The sequence below is a fragment of the Etheostoma spectabile genome, chromosome 22, assembly GCF_008692095.1.
Source record: "Etheostoma spectabile isolate EspeVRDwgs_2016 chromosome 22, UIUC_Espe_1.0, whole genome shotgun sequence".
NCBI lineage: Eukaryota > Metazoa > Chordata > Actinopteri > Perciformes > Percidae > Etheostoma > Etheostoma spectabile.
In genome coordinates this window covers 4,921,238-4,941,179 of record NC_045754.1, presented here as the reverse complement: position 1 = coordinate 4,941,179, position 19,942 = coordinate 4,921,238, and the positions used below count along the sequence as shown (strand labels likewise).

The 19,942-nt window shown below is 42.9% G+C and overlaps 1 protein-coding gene across 3 annotated transcripts in view; it reads right to left on the bottom strand.

Annotated features, from left to right (window-relative positions):
* Positions 1–19,942, bottom strand: part of drosha (drosha ribonuclease III) — a 102,643-nt gene that overhangs the window by 63,458 nt on the left and 19,243 nt on the right. For all 3 annotated transcript variants that reach the window (XM_032503464.1, XM_032503462.1, XM_032503463.1), the window contains exons 13-17: positions 19,401–19,570; positions 17,544–17,668; positions 12,745–12,844; positions 8,619–8,726; positions 4,480–4,587 (exon numbers count right to left, since the gene is read on the bottom strand). In XM_032503464.1, coding sequence (XP_032359355.1) covers positions 4,480–4,587; positions 8,619–8,726; positions 12,745–12,844; positions 17,544–17,668; positions 19,401–19,570 — 611 coding nt within the window. The remainder of the gene's footprint in view (positions 1–4,479; positions 4,588–8,618; positions 8,727–12,744; positions 12,845–17,543; positions 17,669–19,400; positions 19,571–19,942) is intronic.

Here is a 19,942-nt window from a genome sequence, read left to right as displayed (position 1 = left end):
GAGGTGTCTGGTGATTCCCACCCCTATTGCTAGCATGCTAATAGGATTGATTTATAGTGTGCTTTGTCAATGGGGAAATGGTCTAAATTTGGTCTCTGTGCGTGTGATGGTTAGCTGACTAGGCTAATGCTCGGTTTTAGCCAAAAGCTTGGTTAACTGCTGGCTCTGTGTCTGCATCACACAACATATTTTAGTCCACGTAGGCCATGCCGTGCATTGTATCATACAACGTTATCATTTAACATTTGTCATTAGCTGTAAGGAGTATCCAAATATTCGCACACAAATGCATGTAAATATTCAAAGCCTGTAAAATTGTATTCAGGCCAGCTCTATTTGAAATAGGTGGACACCTCAATCACATGGCTGGGCATGCATCGCCATGAATAACAAAACAAATAAAATATTCTGGTATTTTTGTACGCAGAGTCCCAGCCGCATCCGTGGGGGCACACAAACAAAAGCATGCAATATCAGAGCCGGGGCCGAGGACTTGTACAGTTAAATTATTGAGATCCTCTGTGATGCCTCTCATTCTGTCAGCATGGGTCACAAGTGAAGAATGGGGATGAAGCAACAGGGGGGGGTAGGAATATGAGGGTCTAGTGGATGTGGGAATGCGGAAGCACGTGGCGACCATGAACACATGTCTCTCCAACCCCAACCCCACAAGTTGTACATGTTAAATGTTTAACAGGGAGGATTTCAGAAGAGGAGCTTCAAAGGGTCGTGGCTCCACTGCCAGGCGGGGGAGGGGGGGGGGGGTTACTCGCACTCGTTCAGGCTGGGTTTTTGTCAGTCACCTCATGCCACGAGCACAATGTCATTCTGCACTGAAATAGCAGGTATGTTGCTGCTCTGAGAATCAAAGGATGTTCTCATGGCTTTGCTGATTAAATATAGTACAGTGATGATAAACATTTAGGACATATGTTTGCTTTGCAGTTCTGATTCACAGACATGCGTTCATTAAAACATTACAAAGAATGAGCCGGAAACAAGCGTTGATTCTGTACAGACCCACCAAACTCTGTTCCCCAGACAATCTGCTGCTTTCATCTCTTCTAAGAAAAAATATGATAAAAGGGAAATAAATTCTCATTCCTTTAATGGGAGTACAGCTTATTACCCATCACAGCTGGAACAAAAATTCCCATCCTGAAATACCAATTCAACTGTCCCAAACCAAGAACGGCAGCCAAAGTCCCATTCCTCTGTAGTACTCTTCTCTAAGTATTAGGCCTGCACAATTAAAGCGCTCCAAGTGCTGCAATGCTCTCCCTTCTCTTCATCGAAGCTTCTATGTTTACAGAATTGTGGTGATGCACAATGTGCTATAGGTGCCAAAAGAATCTGTTTGGTTAAAATGATCGAGTAAATGTTCTTAGGTTTCGTCTTTATCAATGTCTTTCATAGAGCAAATAGCATTATATCTTTCCGACCGATTTTACGTACAAGTATAAAACAGCCTTAAGTAATCCTGTGCAACTTAAGTCCTCAAAAGGAGAGCACCAGCCATATTCAAGAGATGTTCTCTAGAACTAGTATGGTGCATGAAAGATGAGGCCAAATATAGTATATCTAGTTGGTACCACTCTACATCCCACACTCCTTTTCCCTCAGAGTGGACTGTGGGCGTACATGATGGCAGCGTCAAGCTACTTCTTTACAGCCTGAGCCTGACCAGGCACCATGTGCTACTTCACGGAGAGCATTGACTTGGATTTATAGGAGTTAAAAAAGGTTCCAGTGGTGGCCGGGCTGGCTCAGTTGGTAGAGCAGGCGCACACATACAGAGGTTTACTCCTCGACTCCGACCTGCGGCCCTTTTCTGCATGTCATTCCCCCTCTCTCTCCCCTTTCATGTCATCATCTGTCCTGTGGAAATAAAGGCCTAAAAATATCTTTAACCCTTCTGTTGTCATCATGTCAAAAATGAAAATCAATGCTTTTTAACACCGTTTTTAACTTTTTCTTTTTTTCCCCTTTCGACGCTTTTTTTCAATGTTCGTGTTATGTAGTGTTGAAAACGTCAAAAAAGTGACTAACTTATTAACTTTAGAATTACAGTTATTTTTGGAATTTATGGTCAAAAACCTCATTTATAGGAAATGATACCTAATGTTTGAGTTAGAAAAGCATACTACTAGTTATCACAAGGTAATGTAAGTCATTGGAGGCCAAACAGGGTTAAAAGGCGAGTATGCGTCTTGATATCACACAGATATTGGCATACAAATTGGCGTGTCATACATACGCCATTCCATGAGAATAGTCTGCAAACTTTGTGGTGTATTGAAAGGGGACCCCTATTAACTCTTACACCACCGATTGGCATCCTGGAACGCTACAGTACATTCAAGAACCGATGAAGAAAGAGAGACCGGAGATGTGACATTGTTACAAACTTAAACATGTCAAGCATCAGCGATGTAACTGATGTTCCTGGAAATAGCATTGTCTTGAATAGCCGTTTGTTAGCAAATGATGCATATATTCTAGCATAGCTAGGGGACACAACTGTGTCAGGGCAGGTGCATTTCTTCGGACCCAAGGAAGCGCTGTGTCTAGAGTAAAGTTGTTTGGATGAGCAGTTCTTGAGAAATTCTCAAGCGGCAATACCGGAGGCCAAGCAACGGGCCCGTTCCGAACAGGTACGTTTTGAAGGGGCACTGCACTACTGGCAAAACAAATCAACAAAACCTTCTTAAAAACCACTCAAACCATTGCTTAAACATAAAACACTCTTCACAACATTTACAACACTCACTCTCTGTGGCTAAACAAAGTAATAATTCTACTTTCTAAAGCCAATTTTGAAGTCTTGGCCATCTTATAGCCACTCAAAAGACTTTTCACTGGAGTATTCTTTAGACACCCATACTGCTTGTGGTTTGAAAATCATTCACCCATACATTATATACACCTAAACCTAAATTAATTCAGAGCACACAAACAAATCAAAGCACAATTCATTTATAATGCAATCACAGAGTGCTACCGCATTCTCTCATGTTAGAAACGAATAAACCGCCGGTGGAAAACCTTCAACTCATAACGTGTGATCATCCTATTAGAAAGGAGACACATGGGAAGTGATGGCAGATCGGAAATCAGTTTTGACTCAGAAAGGGCTGTTTGAACAAGCACCATGGCACTACTGCAACTGTTCTGCCCAAACCTTTCTGGACAAAAAGTGTGTGTGCTGTGGGATATTAGCTGCTGATCTGTGTGTGTGCAGTAGATGAGGAAGGTGCTGTAAGCTCAGCAATGATGGCTCCCGACTTGGGCCATTTTAGTCCCAGTAGTGTTGAAGTGTTGACAGCCACTGCTTTATACACACACACACACACACACACACACACACACACACACACACACACACACACACACACACACACACACACACACACACACACACACACACACACACACACACACACACACACACACACACACACACACACACACACACACAGTAATGTCATGGTATTAACACCTCAGTGGACAGAGTTGCGATGCAGTCAGACAGGCAACACACAGTGCAGAGGTCTGTATGCGAGCTGTCATGATTAAAGTGATTGTTTCTTCTTTTGTGTGTCTCTTTTGGAATATGAAGGAATTGAAAGAGTTAGGGACAAATCCATTAACTTTTCCCCAAGAGACAGACGTCAAGATCAAATGGGCGTCTCCTCAATGAAAGTGCTGCAGCTTGTCGGCCACCGGCTGGCCTCACAGCAGGTCAATGTTTTCTTTTTTTAGCACTCGTAATGACAGGTCATCATTATATATACTACAAACAGGCCAATTGTTGATCGATAGGTGCAACACGCAGGCACATAAACACACCCAGAGCAGGCAGGCAGTCGGGCAGGCAGGCAGGCACAAGCACAAGCACACACACACCCCCTTGAGTGAAACTTAATGCATCCTTTCCCTTTTTAACTATGTATGGGCTACAACACATTGATTTCTTATGTATCAGGTTATGACAGCTCTTCAATATTGCTGGAGGCAGCCGTGGGGCTTACTCCAAGAGCACACAGCTCGAGGCTGCGGACCTGACAGGGGAGAGCTGGCATTACGGAGGAGGCTGCTGTTGTCCTGACTACTGTCACTGCAACTCACAGCAGACCTGTGCTGCTTGTTGCAGAGATATGACTCAGGCCGGTGTGTGGGTTACCTTAGCTGACTCCTGAGCCCCTGTTTCCACCTGAACTATCCCTACAGAGGTGGAATGGGCAGAGTAATGAGGCAAACGCTTCCTCCCTGGATCTCAGTGCACAAGACGCTCCAGCACAAAAGGTTTACTTTTTTTTATCGGTCTATACACTGTGTCTAAAAGAACTGCAGGGATTTGCCTACCCATATGTATCCTGTTAGTTTATCAACTATGCCAGCCTTTAAATAATGCAGCTTGGTTTGGGGGAAGGAGTCACATCACTTTGTAAGTAAGGAGCTGTCATGGCTGTGCATTACCTGAAGGAGGCAGCGCTCCTTGAAGACGTAGCCAATGAGCGCATCCAGGTGCATCAGACACTGGTGGTACCGGATGTGATGGGTGAGGACAGGCAGCATCATGGCGTGCTGTGGAGGACAGAGAGAACTGGCAAAAAGGGCAAGACAAAATTGGAAATGGGAAGAAACAGGAAGAGATAGAGACTAAGGATCATGCCTTGTATGAAAGAAGAGTAAGGGGAGCGTGTTTTGCCAGAACGTGATGAAGAGATTGCAAGAAAGAAAGGGGGAGAGTTGATAGAAGGAACAGGCAGGGAGAAATCAATCATCCAGTCATTATTTATTAAGTGGTGCACTGCAACAGAGAGATGAAATAATCAAAAAGCCAATCGCTGCACTGTGAGAGGGAATGACAGAAAGGAGGGGAATTCACATTTGGACAGGACAGTCAAATCGAAGACCATTTCGTATCGTTGACACACTTACATTCGGACAAACACTGACAGCCCCCCTCTGACCCTCACATATTGAAAGGAAAAAAAAGTTTTGAGTGCAACAAAGGGAAGGAAAAGAGTTGTGAGTGAAGTGAGAACAGAAGAATGAACAGCAGAAGAACAATAAGCAGTGGTCAGCAAATTAGTCCAACAGTCAGAGAGCCAATCTACAGAATCATTAGGGGAGGCTTATCAAGTGGCTGAGAAACTGTAGCAAGGGCTGGTGTACACACATTAACCCTGTGCCACCACATGAGAGAGGAGGGAGCCATGCATGTTTTAATTAATGCTACTGGGGAGGGTGAGCCAGAGGCCCGGCAGCTACAAGCAGTGCTGCTACGTAGCCCTGGGGCCATCACAGGGGCCGTGGTGTCACACTCCCCAGGCCTTGTTAAGCAGCCAATTAACAAAGCCGGGCCCTGCTCGTGTCTACAGCTCCTGACCTGTTCTGATGACTGCCGGAGTGACTGAGCATGTGTGTGTGGAGAGAAGCGAAGTGGGTGGCTGTTAAAGTTGATTCTCTGGTAATTAAAAGGTGGGGAATATCTAATTTACTGTCACGGATGACGTTTAGGCCGTTTGGACACCGTCCAACCGGACCGGCGGCCTGAATTTTCTTTTCCCCTGGCTCAAATATTACAAGCATGAATTTTAAATTGCGCTTTAATTCACTATATCAGAATTTAATTCACTGGAATGTAATAAAATGGTTATGCCGACTTGTTTTCCATTCAATCACAACCATTTGTTTTGTACGGAATACAAAAATAAACATTAACACTGATGTACACGGTTATCTTGTGCAATAGAGATGTCATTGTGAGGCTTAAGACTTACTCACTTCAACTTATTTGAAGAGATTTTATTAGGCAACATATTCAGCAATGCCAAAAGTATTAAAGCAATTCAAATTTGCAGTAGCAATATGATCTAACTTCCTACCTACTTACCTGCAAATTCAGATGTAGAGGTGTATTCCCTCGTGCTCTGCCTGGATTATGTGGTATATATATGTGAGCTGATTATAGTAAGTGATGATAAATAAATGCACCACACTGTGGCTCTAAATAAAGACCCACCCACAGTTGTTATCTCTGATGATGAAGGAAAAACAAGCTGCCTTTCCCTGAAATGAAAAATCGACTGATAGCCTTCACATGGATGTGATCAGGGACACAAAAAAGGCAGGAAGAAAAAGCAGGGAAATGCAGAGAATCAAAAAATACACATTCAAATATAACATTGATGAATACATGTGGGTAGCCTGGTCCTTGACAGAGCATTTCAAGTGAAACAATCTTGGTCTAGCCTAGTGATGTTAGTAACGAGGGGGTTGATTTTGAATAGAGTGCCTGCTTTTAGATTTGAGAAAGTATGGACTAGTTTTGCCGTTATGTCTCACTGTGTCACACGTTGTGCAGAGTGTACCACTGCAGTTCGAACTGAAATTATTCATGAACCAATTAGTCGTAGCAGTACAGCTTGAAGCAAATATAATTGGCCAGCAATTATGGATCGGATCCTTCTTTGCAAGACCTTGCTGTAAGAGAGGTCTGGTTTGCGAGGCTAGAACTTTCTGTCATTCCTCTCCAAATGTGAGCATGGGTCTCAGCTGTAGGCTATCCTCGCTGCATACATGGATAGGGGATGTGTTCAGAGAACAAGATCTGCAACGCTGATGTCAATTATTTTTTTGAGTAACAGGCAGAGAATATCGGAACAGACAGTAAATAAAAGAAGTCCATTTCATTACCCCGACAAATGCAGCTCTGTATAGTTCAGTAGGCACAGCATGGCCCTAAAACAATCAGGGTTATGGTTCAAGTGTCATTAGGGACACCTATGCTGAATTGTATGCACGCATGGAACTGTAAGCTGCATGAGTTGTCCCACTTCCCCCAAAATCCAGATAACATAAAGACCGTGTGAAGGTTAAATTCCATCCTGGTTTGTTTGGTTGCTAATAAGTGCATGCAGAGACATAAGGGTACATTCGCTCTTGCCAGACTGACTTGTGGTGAAGTTGTATATAAATAAAATGTCAGGTCTGAGACATTCATTAATGAAAGGTAAGGTTGCTCAGGCTCTGTGGGAGTCCACTTTCTTTACACAGATTTTGACACTTGAATAGAGAAGTGACGCAATGTGTGGAAAGATCACAAGTATCTGGCTGTGGCTATGCTATGAGCACTAGTCTGTGTCTGTCTGAGTGGAAATACTGCTGTATGCATGTATGGGAAAATCTAAAGGATCATTGTGGTGTATTACAGTTACTATAAGTTTAGCAAAAATATCCAAACCTCTTTTTTTGGAGGTAAAAAAACAGTAATATTCTCTCACTGCCCAGGAAAATAGAACCAGTAATAGGCAGAATTGTTTTTTTTTTAAATATGAGCATAGCACTGAGAATGTGTCTGCCCTGCGTTGGCTGTCGTCGGTTTATTATTGATTTAAATCTTTTATTGATAACTTCTCAGGCTGCTCCTGGTCTGGCTGCTGTTTAGAATGCTGAGACTCTTACCTTATAGATACCAGTGTGTGATCTCAGATTCAGTTTTAAAAGTCACAGCAAAGTACAAATTGGTGTTAAACCCAACCTATGGAACAGTCTAACTAAAAAGCTTGATTGACCTTTAATTATTTAAAGCAGTGCTGTCAGTTGGCCTTTAGTATAAAAATAGCCCCACATCATGACATACCCTTCACCATACCTAGAGATTGGCATGGTTTTATTTGCGTTAGCCTAATAGCTGGTTTGATTTGCATTGGAAAGTTACCCTTAAAAATAAAAATCTGCATGCCTCTATGAGAATTTAACATAGGGGTGTGTATACTTATGTATACACATTTATTTATTTACAATACATTATTCATTCACAGAGAAAATTGGCATTTAAGGCATTAAGATCAATTTCCATCAATTTCTTTTTTTATTCCTCTTTTTAGACAACTTTAGCATGGGTATGTAAACTGTATATTTATACAGAACATATGTTTAAAAAAAACAGGTTTGTCGCCCTAATTGTTTCTAATTCTATTGATCATAAAGTATTTCAAGTGTCTTACTTAAATTATTATTGTTTGTGTTCTTGCCTCTGCAGTGTATCTGGGGCCAGGGGCCAAATTTGGCACGTGCTCGCCATGGATTTGACATGCTCATGCTTGTTTTCCTCTTATTTTAAAAGTAATTACTAAAAATTGTACATTTTGTGCAGTTAAAAAGTACATAATCTGAGTTTAACAGCAATGTAAAGCACAGTGCTGGTAAACTTCCAATTTAAATTACCGATGTACGTTTTTTCTACGGAGAATGGCAAGAATTCAACATCCACGTGTTTTTTTTTCTCCAGATACATTTTGGCCCTTCATATGAAAGATTTTGGACACCTCTGTGTTAGAACATGTTCACGCTTTAAAAGGTGCTTCTTGTCGATAATAGGCTGGTTTGATATGTTTGGTGGAGCAGGTTGGTACAGTTTGTTTTGTTAACTGTTAAGATATATATTATGTAAAGATTATGTAAATGTTACGTACATGTGTGTGTGTTTGAGTAAGTAAGTGCATGTAGCTCTATGTAGGTATGCTTTCACGCGTTAGATCCACGGGTATGTTCTGCAGCATGTATGAGTGTAGTGTGTGTGCATACAAAGAGTTGACGAGTGTTACCTGACAGACGTCGGAGCGGATGCCGGTCTTCCAAAAGCCCTGACTGCTGAGCTCCACTGTCACCTCACGGCGCATAGTGTTCTTCTGACGGATCTTCTGAAGAGCTTCCTGCCAAACAATCAGCCAGTCAATTATTGATCTGCCGGAGCACAGCCTTCAGGGACGGCTCCCATCCTGAAAACCCTACGCTGCCCTCACCCCCTCCCTTCTTGCGCTCCAGCTCCCCCAACACATAGGCTGGCACATGCAATAAACTGAAACCACCATAGCATGACATAAAGTGGAGTGGTGGACAGGATCAACAGGAGCAGTGACAGTTCTGCTGATCCCGGCTAATTGAGGCACTGCAATGGGTCAGCATGGCTGTGGGCAGTGGCGGTACTAGGTGTAGGAAAGCTGATACGGAGGCATCAGTACCAGTCACCGGGAGCCAAGGCACCTGCCTGCCCATTAGGACCATCACGCAAGACACTGGAGGCACCTCCATCAGCAGCAGCAGTAGCAGCAGGAATCATTACAGACACAAACACACACATACACAAACACACAGACACACACACACACACACACACACACACACACACACACATACATACATAGCATCATGTCAGCCCTACAGCAAATAACTGAAAATTCGATGGAGGAAGGGGGGAGTCTGAGACAAGAGGGTCCTACAAATAACAACCGAGATGGAAGATGTATTGACAGACTGCACCTCCTAATGTGTGTGTGCACGCATGTGTTTCATTCAACTGAGAGTCATCGACTCCAGTCTGAGTTTGCCGTGATCTGCCTAAAATGGAACGCCAGGATTTTTTTTTTTGACTCGCGGAGGAAATAAGAACAACAAAGGCATGAATAAATAATGCCATCCTACTTTGAACTGTGCATCAAAGTGAACACGCTCACCCACGCGCAGCACATGCATGCGCAACCACACACACAACAAATCTTTCCGTGGACAGCCAGCCACTGTATATGGAAAGCAGTAATCGCAGCGCAGTGAGAATGATATGTAAATAATTTGTTTACACAAGGCTTTCTACAGGGTCAGGGAATGGACAGAAGTACTAAAAGTAAATAACTGACCTGGAAAGGGGAGGCAGACCGACTAACTTTCTGCCGGTCAAACAGACAAGACACGGCCCATTTGACTTTTATCATCGAATCCTTCTGCTGAGAGGAGTGTTTGGTGTTTCGCATCAAGTCGAGGTCAAACACCAAAGACAATGTCTGAAATTCCCTGCCTGCGGAAGGCAAGAGCACATCTGTTGCACGTGTGCTTCCTTTGCTTGCTGGTACTTCTGCAGATTAATTTAGGAGACTTTAGCTTATTCTATTGTTCACATTGGTTGAGCAATGCAAGGCTAGAGGTGGTTCAGCATATAGTCTCTCAGAACTGATGAGATTGAACTGACCAGATGTCAATAAAATATGCAGTGGGTATTCATAGTTGCCAGAGGACAAATCTTAATGTTTTTGGCAACCTTCTTGACCTTTCTTCTTGGAATACACTTAGCCCATAATGATGTTTGTTTGGGGAAGATGAACTTTTTTTTTCTTCTTTTTTTGTTTTTTAATAACATCTACCTGTTCCTATGGAGGTTAAATGCACGTATCATAAGTTGCTTTTGACAAAATGAATATCTAATGTAGTAATGTAGAAAAAGTCTGCTGTTTAAATAGGAAACTTTATAAACTATTATTAATAGTGTCACCTTCTATTTACTTTGTATCTGTGACTGTAGAATATTTCTGTTAATTGCTTTATAAAACTTTAAGGACAAACTAACTAAATCCAAGTGCTAAAATCTCCAGATTGGGACAAGGATATGTTGCAGCGGGAGAATTATCCTTATGAACACATCCCAATCAACTCTGGAATCAACTGAGAAAAATAGTGTTCAGTCCTTGTGTGCCCCAGCAGAAGCAAAGACTTGAGACCAATGGAGAGATCTGTGGAATGAGTTGAAGATAGCTTTTCAAAGATGCTCCTCATACAGCTCTGAGTGAGCTTGGCCAAATCTGCAAGGAAGAATCAGAGAAAATCCCCAAATCCACATATGCCGCGCTGATAAAGAAGACTCAAAGCTGAATTCACTGCCAAAGCACCAACTCAGGGCTGAATACTTATTCAAATTAGAGATGGGAGATAGTAAAGTAACATTCATTTTAAATACAGTCACGCAAATGTTTTATAACATGAATTTGTAAAGACGGTTCAGCAAAAAACAATGAAATTGTTATGTTTTGAATGCAAAATCATCGGAAAAAGAGTTGGAAGTGTTTTTGGAGACATTATTGGTCTGTGTGTTTGAGGCCCAGTCATGTGTTTGGCTTTCCATCCAGGCAACACACACGAACAGACTGCATGTCCCTTAATGCCACACCACCCACCCACACCCAGACACCCACACACAAAACCCTACATGCTCTAAGCTTGAGATTTGGAATTGGATGCAAAGAGGCGTACTCCCTGGTGTGAAGGCCAGGCCGAGCCAAGACGCACACCTTTGGTCTCCATGGAGCTCTGTGGACTCCAGACTGAGCACAAAGGTATCAAAGAGCCAGCTGGAGAAGCACAACATTGCTGGGAGCACCTGACAGGGTGACTCTTAATGGTAGACAATGCGTTTAGTCTTTCACTGAAAAACCATTTACACAGAAAGCTTGAGTGTTCCCCGGGGCATTACATAAGTAGAGATGCCTCACTGCCACTGCAGTGAAGAGACACCTGACATGGCTAATGCTTGTGGTGGAGGCTGACGGACCCAGTGTGTGAGTGTGCATGTGTTTGGGTTCACTAATTGCTTCAGTGCAGGTTGACAGTAGGATTGTCAAGGCCCGTTAGCTGAAGAGCTTCGCCGAGCTACCTGGGAAACAAGCTAATTGAGCTCTGAGTTCTTACTCATTATTGGTTCAGAGTGTATCAAACAGACCGAAGGAAGAGACACACTCAAAGCCTTAGATAGTAAAAATAAAAAAATAAATTAAAAAAAGAGCTGTATCTACTGTAGAGACACTGCAGCAGTCCCTACATGAGAGATATGGCGGGACAAAGCACTTTCAGGCCACACACAGCACCTGTACGCTGCGATTCCCTGTGGCTACCATGGTCATTACTTCACTAAATCGAAACCTTTTATCATTCTCAATCCCTGTTGGTGGTTTGACCTTAACGCTCAACTCAGGAGAGCAATTACAGCAGTTTTATTTGGAGCTGTAAATTCATCAAAATTATGCAATATTAAATTGAGTAAAAGAGACTCGCCGTCCTCCCACACCAACTAATGGCAAAGTATGCATGCCTGAAGTAAAGACAAAAGGAGAGAAAGACAAAAAATAATGATATTTCTGAGCTAAACATCCTGGAGGAAAAGGCCTGAAGCAAGAGGACAGTAAATCAAAAATAGTCACCGTTATATAGTCGATGGTGCGATCTGTCATCATGCAAATCCAAAATCATGCAAATGCAAAAATAAAATTCTTCTATTTTCTCTCGAGTCTTGAGAGTGTGAACGTTTCGTGAATAATCAAGAGTTGCCCATACATGTAACGGCTGGACTGTTTAGTCAAAGTTACAGTTCAGTGGAACCAATTACTATACATTGGAAAGAAAAATACTATTTCTAACATCAAATAACACGTATGTAGTCTTATGGACATGGTACTAATGCACAAGGCAAAGCCGTGGATGCAATATTTTCAAATGCATCTGTCGTGGCATCTCATTAAATGTGTGAAAACAGAGCAGGAAAATAAGGTTGCCTTTGTAAGTTTGGGCTGTCTCACTTTTGTTTGGTGACAACAGCATCCTTGTTACTTTCAGGCAATAACTGGGACTACCAGCGGCGTGTTCCAGATAAGCAGCATTTGAATCAGTGCGCACAGCGGGAATAATAGTAATAGTTTTTTGCTCTTATTTCTGCAGAAAGTGCAAACGCTCCAGTGTTTCAGCAGAACCTTTGATATCTGCAGGAAAATGAGCTCCCAAAATATTTAAATTGAAAGCACACTGCACCACAATCGCGTGACAAGTGCAAGCCACCTGACAATGTTAAAATAGTAATAGAGTGTGACAAAAGAAAAAAAATATCAAAGTGTGTTTGTTTTTCTTTCAACTTACCTCTCTCTGTGTCAGCTTCTGCTTGTCAATCTGCTTGACCTTAGGGCTGTTGGCCAGAAGGTGGCGTAGTTTCACATAGCTCTTCCACAGCTTCTGGTACCTGCAAACAGCAAATAAAATGTCAGACTGACAGGAGTCCGTCGCCACCCTCACTCCCCTGCTTTGCAACAACAGATCAATATTTTATCTGCAGCTTGCCCGATATTAAACATAATACAACAGTTGCCTTCGGCTATTATTGCATCAGCTGCTTGTGTGTGAGGGCAGTGGACACAGAATATTCTGTTTCCAGAAATCAGTTTGAACTGAACAAAGATGCACGCACACACGCACACACACACACACACACACACACAATTTGCACTTCACCGCATTTTTATTTTCTTGTAAAAAAAAAAGATGGAAGTAATGAAACATTCGAGTAGCCCCGACGCATGCCTCGAGAGCTATCTCATAACCACCTTATTCTCATTTTCTATAAAAACCTATTGTCTTTGCTCTCATTTGCATGTGCAAAAAGGCAGGAGTTATCGGCAAGGTGACATGTAGCCGCCATACTAACCACCTACCCTTTCTCAACCCCTCCCCCCTCCTCGCTCTCCCTTTTCAATCAGACCGCCTGATTGATGCACTGAGGGCCGAGTGTGACCGTTCTGCTCCCATTCAGGAGACTTTCTCCTCATTTACCCAGAGTTATTCAATTATGATTGGAGGGCTGGAGGGGTAAGGTGCTGGGGTTTGGGGGACAGGATGGTGCATTGAAAGAGAGAAGGGCAGAGAGGCATACAGAAGGAGAAGAAGAAAGAGAAAAGTGAGCAAGGAAGGAAGGAAAAGGAGAGACGTGGGGGTGGAACTGTGGAATAGAAGAATTATAGAGCTTTAATAGTGGGGACTTCATTAGAGACTGAGACGAGGGAATGAGACGGCTTTACCGCCCCGATTATTAGCTCACCAGCACCTCCGCACTGAAGCAGCCTGAGCGGGCGAGAGACAGAGAAGGGAAGGAAGAGAGAGTGAAACCGAGAGAGAAAGTCTACCCAGCCTGGGAGGCCCCCTCGTCCCCAATCCGCTCCAATGACCTTTCCACAGATCCGCTGTGTACTCTCAGGGTAGCATTGCCGCGGCTCTCGCCACTCCCTGCACATGCTTTCATTAGCATATGCTGCCTCTTTCTTTCTGTTCTCATCCTCTCTCCTGTTTCCTATCTCTAGTCACTTTGCAAGCATGGTCTCTGTAGCATTGCTGGCTTCATCTATCTGCAAACGTACTGGCTACTTGGCATCCACACATAGATATCTTGTATGTGAACGTTCCGGCTCTACTCAAACATGACTTCACCGACAAAATTACTTTACATGGGGGAGAACAACATCACCCCATAATCACCCCCAAAAAACATCACCACATAAATCATCACTAGGTTCTTTTTTTTCTTTCGATTTCTCTATGTTTTATTTGCATTTTTCAACGTTTGTCACCTTTTCAAGTTTCCTTTAGTTCTGTGTGTAGCTTGTTGATTTTTTATCGATCATTTTTCAAAAGGTTTGACACTTTTTTTTAAAGTAATGTTTTTGTAGCCTTTGTGTTTTTTGCGTGTGAAACTTTTGTCGCCTTTTACAATTTTTTTTTGTTTTATCAATTTTTTTAATATACTGATTGAGGGACCATCCACACGCTTTTTGGTGTAAATGCACATGTAAATCTGTAAATGCACCGACTGTTTTTAAAACATGGTCAACTGTGAAAAATCTTTAAACCGCCGCCTTTGCGTTTTCGTTTGGACGGCAAAGCCGCATACTTGCGTGTTGATGATGTCATCAACACACCCCTTGACCTGTAGCCTTCGACCTCTTATCCAGCAACGATGTCTCAAAACAACAACAATGGCGGACTACATGCTGGTGTTCCTGCTGGAGAAGATATTGAGCCTATTAGGGTTACTAGGGCAAAATATACAGTTTGTATACAGCGCGCTTTATGTGCATGCTCCGCCTCTTCTTCTCCGTTTGTTGGTGAATTTCTGTAGCAGAAACATTGCCACCTATAAGCCTGGAATATAAGAAAGCGTGTTGAGTCATTTACTAATGGATCCGTTTGGACGCAAATATTTTGTAAAAGATGCCAGGGAAAACCGGGGGGGGGGGGGGGGGGGGGGGGGGGGGGGGTTGGTACGTTAAAGTTTTTAAAACGTGCTATGCAGTTGAATGACTGTGTGTCTTCGTGTTTGCATAATTGACACTTGTGAGAACGAGGGACACTCATTCCATGCTTCTCACTAGTCTAACCAACCTTATAGACCCCTGATACATTTCCTCATCACTGTCATCATTTATCAGCTAGATTACAGAACACGACTACCTTGAAGGGATAGTTTGGATGTTTTGGAGTGGGGTTGTAAAATGGTACCTGTTCATAGTCAGAGTATTACCTACAGTAGACTATAAAGCAGATATATTTTGAATATTCACTGCTTTACATTGCTGTCAAACAGGGAACTAAAGCCGTTATCTTTGCTCTCTTCAAACCTACCAGACTCCATTGACAAAAACAGAATTTAACCTAGCAAAACAGAGGAGTTTCTGGTCTACCACTTTGTTGATCGGTTAGTTTGTTTGTGTGGTTGTGTGACTTTGGTGTTTTAAAAGAGTTAGGAACTAATAAAGCTAACTAACAAACTATCTGTAAAAATATAATTTAGGGAAACTGGTGTTTTTCTGCACAGTGGAGGGAAAATTTTGAAAAAAAGCACATCTTTATAGATTGATTTGAAATTAGAAGTGGCTCCATTACAACTTAAATTTTGCTCATTCACAGTTTTTCATTGTACTTAACTATGCATAAGAAATGATATCTATTGCTTTGTAGCAGTACATTAGGTGTGCATTTAGGATCTCCCTCTAGTTTTTTTTCTGCTGATTCATGTTACTACACACCCCCCCCCATGCAAACATATGGACTCAAACACTAGAAACATGACAGGATGCAATTTATTGAGAACGAATGCACTGAAAAGGTGCCCAGCAGCATGAAGCTGAATCATTCAGAAAGTTCTAATTTTAACCAAAAAATCCTTTGACGCACGGAAGAGGCAACATGATGACAGCCAAACACGTTCATTTACTTTTCCTCAACAAACTCAGGCACGTATTTGTTTTCTACTCCTGTCAAGTATAAAAATTTCAGTTTCTGAACTCACAACAATATGACTTTAACGAGCTGCTAGGGCTTAAAAAAGAAAAACAACGCACGGGAACAGAGCACTTCAGGAAATTAACTACTTCACCTGTGTGCTTGTAGAGTGGCAGTGTGAGAAATAAAACAGCCCAATCAGAGCTAAGTATGTAAATTATGTGCTAAACGTCAAGCTTGTGGTAGACGTGAGTGACCCGGCCACTCTGAATCCATATGTGTTACTGTGGCGTAAATGTGAGAGCAGTCAACTCAAACTTGTGTTACAGGAAAGTTACTTGGTCCAACCCTGTGAAATTGTGTGATCACTTTTACAGAAAAGAGACTATGTGGCTTGTTCATAAAACTATCGCTTTTGTCGCTTCCGTCTCCTAGTTTCAATCAGCCTCTCAGTCTCTTACACTCAGTTTTCACTTTGTGTGTCTGCATGCCATTCATGTCCTTTTTCATCCCGCAATCCTTCCATCATGTTTCTCTCATGTTCCATTCTGCTCTCTCTCCTTTACATTCCCTGACCTCTGACATGTCATCATTCTTGCCTCAGCTGTCATGATGGAGCTGAAGAAGCTTGAGTTGAGGCCCTGAACCTATACGTTTCTCTCATCCTCTTTATTGTTGGGATATGTGCGATGAAGACAACATAGCTTCTTCAGTCTCATGAGTTAATATATGCTGCTGCTGTGACCAGGGCTCCCTCTCTGTGGCATTGCCGCTACCGCAATCAACACCGACTTACTACTTGTTTCTGGATCAGCTAATGATGTCCCAGTCCATCCATAAATTTCTTGTTGTCTGCCGCTCTAAGAAGTTTGACGTGGCGGCAGGGTGCACAGGGATGAAAGAGCTCAGCGGACAGGCGGCTAAAATGTAGCGGCAGGGGGATAGGGGACATTAGTCAATGGGGAAGAAGCAAACTAGTTCTGCCTTAATGGATTTCCAAACGATCATCCTCAATGCTTTCCTCCTGCACCTCCTCCTGACTGCTGCGATTGAGACCCGATATGCGAGTTAAAAAGAAATCCACAGGTTTCAATTTGGAGTGAGAGCACAGAAGCCAAGTTGTGTGCTGACTTTTGATTGGTGTAGGCTTGGTGTTGTTGCATCTCTTTGAACCCCTTGGAGACCGCAGCTCAGATAATCTAACTCTGCTTTTGTTAATTATGCAGCGGCACAGTACAGTATACAGCCCTATGGCGTGTGTGGCATTACTATTCACGAGACATAAGCCGCAGCAGCTCCCTCGGCGGAGGCACCCAGCGGAAACCCGGGGCCCGTGAAGATGCATGTGAAAATGTCACGCCAATCGTCTCCTCATCCTTCGATTCCCTATATTTCCATCTGTCTATCTTCCCTCCTCTTCAACATACGGCGCTCTTGTCCTCCTTGATGCATGACACAAAAGATTCTGCCCTCACAGTGTCCTGGGAGAGCGCAGGTAAGTAAGGAGTGGAGGGAACGAGGGAGACAATACACTGTGTGTGTGTGTGTGTGTGTGTGTGTGTGTGTGTGTGTGTGTGTGTGTGTGTGTGTGTGTGTGTGTGTGTGTGTGTGTGTGTGTGTGTGTCTCTGTGTCTGTGTGCATGTGTGTGTGTGTATGAATGCGATCTTACTGAGGGTCTCCGGCATAGCTGAGCTGAGCCGGCCTGATCCCAAAATGAACGATGATGGGGAAGGTGATGACATCTGGGTTGAACTGCTCCCTGTCCAGTTGGTCGATACGCACTGAGCTTGGTTTCTAGGGTGAAAGAAGTCAGTACAGTGAGTCACGTTTTGGTATTAACCCATTCACATCGCTACACGTCAACCATGATTCCTTCACCTGCTACCAATATGTGAAATCACAAATAATCCACGCCACGAGGGTTTTCTGTCAAAGGAGGTGCAATGCGTCGAGGCCCAGATTCGACTCGCGGCGTGCACACAACAATGATAAAGTGATGTCAGAGATGGCGAGCTAACCCCTGACGCTCTTATCAGGAAGGAGATTGACAAGCAACACGTGCTCAGCTGACTCCCAAATCACAGTTAGCCTGTCAGGCATTTTGCGAGATCAGAGGAAGGGGCTGTAGCATAAGGCGTGATGAGCTGCGCGGCAGATGGCTCGAGGCTCGGGCTCACCTTGACATTAGCCGCACTCGCTCGTCACAGCCTGCATACAAACACTGATTTGAGAGCAAGAGGTCGCCAGCCGTCTTTGATTTTGACTTTAAAGCAACATTATCAGGTTTGATTGGCTTGATGAAAGAGCTCAATGATTGCCCTGTTTACAATCCAGACACAAATACTTTGTGCATGCTCATGTATATACACTAGGCCATTAAGCATCCACTGCTTCTTTACCAATGCTTTAATGCACCAAAGCTGTTTAAAGGTTGATGACATTTGTGCCCTCATTTGTTGACTATGCCACTGTGTGAAATAATCACTTGAGCATGGCATGTGTGATTGGCATCGGACTACTTCATTAGAAGAAGTACGTGGCACCTTGACATATCACAGACTTTTTTTTACAAAATGAGAGCTTGTATGGACTGAATTGGGCTACCAAGCCCTCGAGCCCCAACTACTGCATGGTTTTGAATTCTGTATCACCAAGAGCATAATTTCTTTACCAAATTAAAGGTTGTGATCACTATCAATTGTTTTTTATTGATCGACAGCAAATCAATCAAAATCTCTTTTGATAATGCGTCCATTTAATATGAAAAATCATTGACAGATTGATCCATAGAGCAAATGTTTGTCAGTTGCAGCACTACTATCAATCAGGGGTAATACTTCTAACATATGGCATGACAATAATATTGCATAATACAACTGGGAACTGTTTGACACAATTCTGCTTGCTTTTAAACTTTTAAATGGAATTAAATGGTTCTAAAATAACAACCAACAAAGCAATATTTAAATATTTAAGAGGGAGAAGGAGGATGACCGTTGTTCACCATGCCCCAGATAGTTTTATTATCACTATGCAAGGTAAATCTCTATTTATGACCTTGTTTATAGACTGACTGGCAGACCAATCTTTAGCTTGGGTCTAGGGATGGAGGACTATTACACCCCCACCTATCTGGAAACCTCTGACAATAACAATTCAGTCCTGCTAGGAAGAGCTGTTGACTCAATACTTCACCTACGCCAAAGGTTACCCAATCACGGTCACTGTTCATATGCAACCTTTTAGCTAGCAATGAAATCTTCACCTTTACCCAGACACAATTACTGTACATCCTTTAAAATATGGGCGAGAAAAGGACGTTAACCGACTTCATTGTGACATAAAAGCTTCGGCCCAAATAATGTTGATGACAGCAAACGCCCTTGGGGATAATAGGTGAGGGTGCTCATGTCACAGGCTAACAGGAACAGCCTTGTTCCTGCAGCGTCGGGGTAGGGGGCGACGAATGCCCTTGAAAGAGCAGACAAAGCCACCTCCTGTTGTAACAGTGCAGCTGAGGCCTTACCATGCCCGGGTGGTTGACGATCATGCCCTTGCACTCCTCCGCGTATTTCTGCCACTCCAGCTCCTCCCACTGCAGCATGTCTGCAATCTCCTCCTCGGGGACCAGGGGCTTGCTGCTGCGCAGCAGGTAGAGCAGCACCTGATGCATGGACAGCACTTCCTTTCCGCCATCTAAGATCATTAAAAAACATAAATACCAGGGGTGTAAATCACACTTTTTATCATGATACAGCAGGGTTCAAAATTAGCACCATCCACAAGTCAAATGCTGGTAAAATAGGCAAATGACTGGTAGATTTGCTCAATTACCAGCCAAAAAAACACAATTGTAATCTATTTGAATTTCTATTATATTGATTCTTTGAAAAATGATACACTATTTACTGAAAATCACAAAGTCTGCCAAAATACAATTTAAATATGATTCAATTCAGGGGCCTGCGACCGATGCGAGATGATACTATAAGTCCATGTAACACAATTAATCACTTACATTCACAAAAACAACTGTGAGGGACCAAGCAGTTAAGCAAGAGGAGTCAC